Consider the following 7,018-nt stretch of genomic DNA (forward strand, 5'->3'; position numbering starts at 1 on the left):
CCCATCTCTCTTCCCCCATCCTCCTCATCTCTCTTTCCCATCCTCCCCATCTCTCTTCCCCCATCCTCCTCATCTCTCTTCCCAATCCTCCTCATCTCTCTTCCCCACATCCTCCCCATCTCTCTTCCCCCATCCTCCCCATCTCTCTTCCCTCATCCTCCCCATTCTTGGCAAAAGACCAAACTTCTGGTCTTCCTGCTCTCCCATCTGCTTGCTCTTCTCAAAGCTATCCATTGCAGCCTGCTAATGAGCAAGTATCAAGCCACATCCAACTGCTTTGGCCCCTGAGATCCAGGACACGTGCAGCAGAGGCAGATGGGTCTGGGCTGTGCCAGGGGCCCTGAGGCTTGGCTGCTTTGTGTACAACATTGGGGAACCTTAAAAACATCTCAGAGCATCAAGCTTTACTTCTCAGCCGCTCAGGACAGTCATTCTTCCTCTGTAATGTCATCAAACAGATGGTGACCAGCCTGGCAGGGCTACAGCCCAGAGTGCAGGGCCAGCAGAGCCAGCAGAGCCATCAGCATGCCTCACCAAAACCTGTCACCACAGCGCCTCTTCAGCTCGGAGATCAGCAAGACAAGGCTGCAAATCCTCCCCTCCCTCCAGATCCTCTTGGGAGCAGCCACTCCTTCCTTAGTTAAGGTCAGCATGGCCTTGCACTGTATTCACCAGGTCCTATCCACAAGGCCCTAGGGGTCTCATGTCCTGAATACTTGTGTCTTGGCCACCTTTCACGGGGGTGGGGGTGGGGTGGGGTGGGGGGAACTGGTGAGTAGAATTAATGCAAAGAGCCTCTGGGCTTGGTTCAGGATTCCTGCCTCCCTGTTGCAAACCAGGAGCAACTGAACATGGAGCCTCAGACACTGGCCCAGACACTACATTTACTCAACCGCATTTGAACAGCAGTCATGCGTTCTTGGCATAGCCACGCCCATTTCACAGACAGGAATTTTGGTTAAACAGTGAACAAGGCAAAGTGGACCTCAAGTGCAGGTCAGGTGGGCTCGAACTTAACTTCAGGCCAGCCCTCCCTGGGTAGCTAACCAGTGCTAGAAGCAGTCCCCAAGAGACTTCTGACCTCACTGGCTCATCCTTCCTCTTCCTCAGCTCCCTACCGACCATGAACTTTCCTTGGAACTAGAAGGCAGGCAGTTTGTGCCAAGGCCTTCCCACCCTCCCCCACGGGACTGATGGGTGTGGCTCACAGACATCTCCTGGCAGAAGGTGACTTCTCCTAGCAGAAGGTGACCTCTCCTGGCAGAAGGTGACTTCTCCTGGCAGAAGGTGGGGCTTGAGCCTAGGCTGCTTGCTGCTGAGGGACATTTTGTCACTATGGTGACAAAGGTTACCCTACTGGTCTCTTTCTCACAGCTTTCAGTTCACCTGAACCTGAAAACACACTTTGAAGTCATAGGGGACCAAATTCTTATTCCTCTTGACATGAGGAAAAAAAAAAAAAACCCTAGCCCACCCAATGACACAAGGCCCAAGCTCTCTCATAACTTGTGGGTGGTCAAGGCTGGCCCCCTCTGTCTGTCACTCCTAGAATCTAGTACTGGGATGGCTGGGTGGGGATATATATAGGCCTTTATAATCAAAGTCCACTTCTCCAGCCTCAGAAGCCAGTCCTATGGGACTCTGGGAGCACCCGAGGGCCCCACCCATAGCCTAGTCCTCAGTACTGTAGGTGGACAGGGTGAAAGGCATGTAAAAATTTCTGTGGGGACACAGCCAGTTGTGACTCCTGCTGTAATGACCCAATCCATGAGGAGAGTAGCTGAAGCCAGTCTGTTATCAGGGGAGAAATCGGCAGCAACAGTGTAACCTCCCCACCTTTCCAGGGCTCCTGAAAAAAGAGATAAGCTCAGAAACTGCATGTCTAGGAACTAGACAATGAGCCAAAATTGCTTCATACAAAAGGGTTGCCCACTGTGGCTGTGGTGCCCAAGGAGAAGAGGTTCGGGGAGAACCTGCTGCTAATCCCCAATAAGAGAGCAGACGTCTGTGCCTTTGCAGTGCATCCCTGGGAAAGCAGGGCAGACGCTGTCCACAAATACCGTGCATGCCCGTGAACCCCCACACTCGGTGCCGACAGAGAAACAGCCATCCTTACATTCTTTAGGCAAGCCAAGGGTGTGGGGGGGTGAGCTTGAGTCTTTTCTGGGGGTGCTGAAGGGCTGCAGAAGTGCTGCCCCTAAATATGCCTCCTGGCAAAAATGGCTATTCTGAGCTAAAGGCAACTGGAAAGAAGCAGGCACAAGAAAACCCTGTCTTCTGCCCATTTGTCTAAAAGCAGTGACATTTACAAAGTCCTCCGTCATCTCTGTCAAGGGACAGTCTGCTTACAGAGAACAAGTTCAGGTCCTTATGGGCCCCAGGACCATAGAATGCACACAGCAGAGTGTGCCTGTGTCCACCATTAACTTCCCATTTAGCCTCCTCAAATCTGTGTCCTGGAGACTCAAGGTCCCTCTCCACTGTCTTCTCACCTCTCTGGACAGTTTGTTTTCGGCTGAATACCATCTAGGTGGAGTTCCAGACTACCTGTTTCCCATGAGCCCTTACTCACTCACGATTGTTTGCTTCCTCTCTTGTTCATTTGCCTTTAGTATGGTGGGGGTGACTGACAGCAACTCAGAAAAATGGAGGGGAAATGACCTTTTCCTTCATGATGCTGGGAAACGGAGTCAAGATTAGCCTCACAAACAACCAATGCCCACCTTGTTCAGGTGTCAACATAGGACCACCCTCCTGGGAGAGCTCTCCCTGCCACGGACAGTCCTTCGCCCACTCTCTTGGCTCCTGTATTCCTTTTGTTGTTGTTATTGTTGGGGGTGTCTGGTGCTCTTTAGAAGTTCTGGGACAAAGATGTAGGACAAGAGCCGGGTCCCTTCCTGCCCTCCCTGAAGAGCAATGCTCCTCTCTGATGTTGTTAGAGAGCTTTCTTGTCTACTCATGTTCTGTGGGCATGCACTGTCAGGCTTCCTGTTTGGGCCCCTTCTGACAACACACCAAGTCCCAAGTACTCCAGCTGAGAGGGTCTCAGTGACGGAGGGGGCTGAGCCTGCCTGGCATACACTCAGACCACCTACTCCTGGGATTTGATTTCCCTGCAGAAACTACTGGGCCTGCAGGACTGAAGGATCATGGGTCACCTTGCTCTGGCCTTGGCTGTGGGTGCAGTAGAGAACTGTTGCTGTTGTGTGTGTGTGTGGTTCGGTTGCTGTTTCTGGTTTGCTGTTGTTTTTCTGGCACAGAAGCGTGAAGGGGGCACCGTTTTTTGCCTGGTCTGGTGCAGAATCCTAACTAACATGGAGGTGCAGCTAGAATCAGGAAGAGCTTCCCATCACATCCAGGGAAGTGGGTGGCGGAACAGGACAGCAGAGAGCTGTGCCCATCTGAGAAAGCTGTGCAGCCTTCGGCTCCCAGGGAGCTCTCTTCTGCTGTTTGCCAGCCCCACCCTATGACCGCAGGCTCAAACCTGGACCCCTACACAGTGACCTAGGAATATCCCCATCCTCCCTTTTCCAGACCCCAGGGAGGGGGACTTCCCCAAGATGTCAGAATTTTCCAGCCTAGGCTTGTATGTGGCTGAGATCCCACAGGGAAGGATATCTTCCCTACGTGCCTACTACAGGTGGTGCCAAGGTTCAGTGGTGTCCTATAGCACATCTCCCTGGGAACCTGCCTTGGGAATGACTTCATGGTGGGGACCAGCATCCACCTATCTTCTTTTCTTTGGATACTTCTCTAAGGTTGTACCTATCCCAGAATACACAAAATGATGTCCCTCTCATTCTCCACGGATGGTTCCACAGTGGATTCTTGGCATAAATACCAAGCTGACTCAAGCTACTGGAAGTGTTTTCTATTGTATTACATCATATTAAGAAAGATCTCAATCTTCAGTTAGGCCTGGGGTGCTATGATTGATTTCAATGTCTGTCAGTGAAGGGACCTGGAGAACTGGGGTCTGTATGCTAGCTGGTCTCCTTTCCTATTTCACTGTAGACTTCCATGGGCATTATCTCATTTGATATAAAAACACTATAGTCTAGGGACAATTATCCACTCATAAGAGGGGACTTTGGGAACAATGGAAGTTAACTCTCGTCCTATGTCACCCAAGTCAACCAAAGCCAGAGCCAGGATGAGAGCCCAGATGTCCTGAGTCACGGGCCAGCAGCACAAGGAAGACATTTAGATGAGGGGAACACTTGAGATGAACATGCTAAACCATTCACACGTCTTTAGGAAAGTATGCTTAGTAAATCTTCTCCAGGCTTGCGATCTGCTATTCTTTATGCATATGTGTGGGATGCCGGCAGAAGCAAAGCCTGTGGAAAAGGGATGGGCTGCCCACTCAGGAGCCGGCTGCCCCTCTGCTTGCTGGTAACTGCGAGTGGGCAGCCCTGGCTCCAACTTGCTCCAATTTCATTAAATCAGCAAGGCACCCCGGGAAGAGAAAAGGGGCCATTTCAGTAACATCTGCAGGGAGCTACTCTGGACAGCTAGCTATTCGGTTACCATGGAAACCCACGGTTGGAAACTGCTTCAATTTCAAGAAAATAGCTACAAACAATAATAAACATAAATGAAAAATGGTACGCTGTTACTTCAAAATTGTACTTGTTATTGGATTCTGTTGGGTTTAGGGGTCGAGGCTGCAGGCTCAGATCCATGAGTAATGGCGGCCCAGTCCTCCTCAACAATCCAGACTTCTGGATATGACCTCTAGTGAGGTGTTAACCAACAAAGCCAATGGCCTTTGTAAAAAACCAAACACTAGCTGGGCTGACCACAGGACAGGAGGAAGCCACGGGAAGGGACAGGGCTGTGTGATATCGTGGCCGATGATTATTTTTTCTTAGCTGGGGCTCAAAATTCATATAGCCTAAGAAGAAACCTGGCAGCAGGAATGGGAACTGAGCAGGGAATCTTCACTTGGTTCTGTTTTCAGGAACCAGTGGATTACAAAGCATAGAAAGCAGCTTGGTACAGCTTCTCCTTGGGGTCCCATCCGCTCAAGTGATTTCTGAGTGTGTGCCTAACCTCCTCCAAGCCAACTTGAAACCCAGCTCCTGTGGCTTCCTGTCAGAGATGAAGAAGATCCCTCTGGCAACGGAGACCGCTGACCACATGGAACTCTTCCCACCCTGTGTTCTCCAGGGGTATCCAATCGGAACCGAGCCCTCAGTGGTCCCACTGACTGTGGGCGGGCTCCTGCATGGTCCTTCAGTGACCACTCTATCTGTCCTGATCTCTGTTCTCTGGAAGCAGCAAGGAAAACAGCTCATCTGTAGAGTCTTACTCTGTCAGAGCAAGACACACAGTAGGGCTTCCCTGACTATAGAATCTTCACTGGATGGATAAGCACACTCAAGATTCAGAGATAGGCTTACCTACCCATGACCACCCAAGGTAGACGGTAGCTAGGTCAGGATGAGCGCGTCTCAGCTACCAAACCTCCACACCACAGGTGTGGGCGTGTCACTGTGTCCTTGGTGCCCAAGTCCTGTGTCCATGTCCCAGAACTGGGGTCTGGTGAACCCTTTTACAACCCAGGGGCTATTCTCAATGTACACTCATGCCAGACCTGACACGGTTCACCTTTGAGAACCCCAAGTCCCTGAAGGAAACAGAACTCCTCTGGAAAGGAAGAGGCAGCCCAGTGAGGAGAGGCTGAGGACCCTCATACAAGGCAGTTTGGGAACTGCCGAGAGTCTGGATTAGCTCCCACAGTAACTAAGGCTTTCACAAGTGGCCATGGAATCTTGGGAGTAGATCACACATACAGAACTTCACAGCAACATGGAAGTTGCAAAAAACCATCCCTTCCAGGCTTTTTCTCCTATCTGTGCAGACTCTGAAGGGAGGGAAACAGCTCACCTACAAGACACATACAGACGTCCCTCACAGCAGAGCTGCCAGGAAGCCACCTCCTAGAGATGCCTGAAGCACCTCAGCATCAGCAGGCGACGGCAGGAAGGGTGAGGGGATGCCAAGGGAGCTTGCGGGAGGGGAGGATGGCTTACCAGGCTGTGCATGATGCGCACACCGTCCGGGTTTATGGCGAGGGCCTCCTTGTACAGCTGCTTGGCCTCTTCAAAGCTGCCCTTCACCTCAGCCAGCCGGCCTCGCATGTAGAGCACTGAGTGAGAGGTGGGGAAGAGGCCAGCAGCCTCCTGGATGCAGAAACCTGCTTCCTTGAATTCTCTCTGCTCCATGAACAGCTCAGCTGTGAAAAGAGAGGGGTGAAGTAGGAGTGGAGGTGGGGGGGAGTCATAGGCAGCGGCCCCAGCCCTCATTCCTGAGCCAGGAAGGTGACAGAGGAAGCCATGAGTCACAGCACAGGGCCATCTTGCTGCAAAGTGTAAGGGTACCAGTGGGTGTTGTCAGTCACTGTGCTGGATACTTCACACAAACTGTTCTAGTCAATGCCACAGAAACTCTGGAGAATGGATTTTCACGACCGCACGTTAGAAACCCGAGCAGCAGAGGGAGAGAGTAACTGAAAGGGTCACCGCGTGTCAGGCTATCTGACTTCAGATCCGGTGGGCAGGCGGTGGGGAGGCGGTGGGGAATGGTGTGGCCCAGCTTGCTTGCATGTCTTTGACATGTTTCGGTGTCTGTCTGCTTCTCTGGGAAGGTGGAAGCATGGAAACAGGCCAGGCGACTCTCCTGGAGTTCTTTCCATCTCCAAGTACATTAACTGAGGGGCTTACTAAGCCCTGGCATGCTCAGGATGAAGTGGGAGTGTGCTTGAAGCCCAAGAGGAAGCAAGCACTGTGAAGGGCAGAGGCAAAGAGTTCTGGGGCCTCTCAGGAGGTCCACAGAGTGAAGACTAAGAGCTATCAGTACCATGGGTAAAACCTGTATTTAGGGAGGCCGACTTGGGCAAACCCCAACTTCGAAAGCTAATTTGTCTCATTGATTCTGAGAAGCAGTCTTAGAGGGAGGTATGTGTATAATTAGGATCTTCTCTCTAAACAGCTAAGCTGAAGAAGGGAGAAAG

At 51.6% G+C, this 7,018-nt stretch overlaps 1 protein-coding gene across 1 annotated transcript in view; it reads right to left on the bottom strand.

Annotated features, from left to right (window-relative positions):
- Ttc7a (tetratricopeptide repeat domain 7A) overlaps window positions 1–7,018 on the bottom strand; it is a 105,571-nt gene that overhangs the window by 6,911 nt on the left and 91,642 nt on the right. Inside the window, exon 19 of the mRNA XM_031357419.1 lies at window positions 6,039–6,241. Within this exon, the coding sequence (XP_031213279.1) occupies window positions 6,039–6,241 (203 nt within the window). The remainder of the gene's footprint in view (window positions 1–6,038; window positions 6,242–7,018) is intronic.

The sequence above is a fragment of the Mastomys coucha genome, unplaced genomic scaffold, assembly GCF_008632895.1.
Source record: "Mastomys coucha isolate ucsf_1 unplaced genomic scaffold, UCSF_Mcou_1 pScaffold6, whole genome shotgun sequence".
Lineage (NCBI taxonomy): Eukaryota > Metazoa > Chordata > Mammalia > Rodentia > Muridae > Mastomys > Mastomys coucha.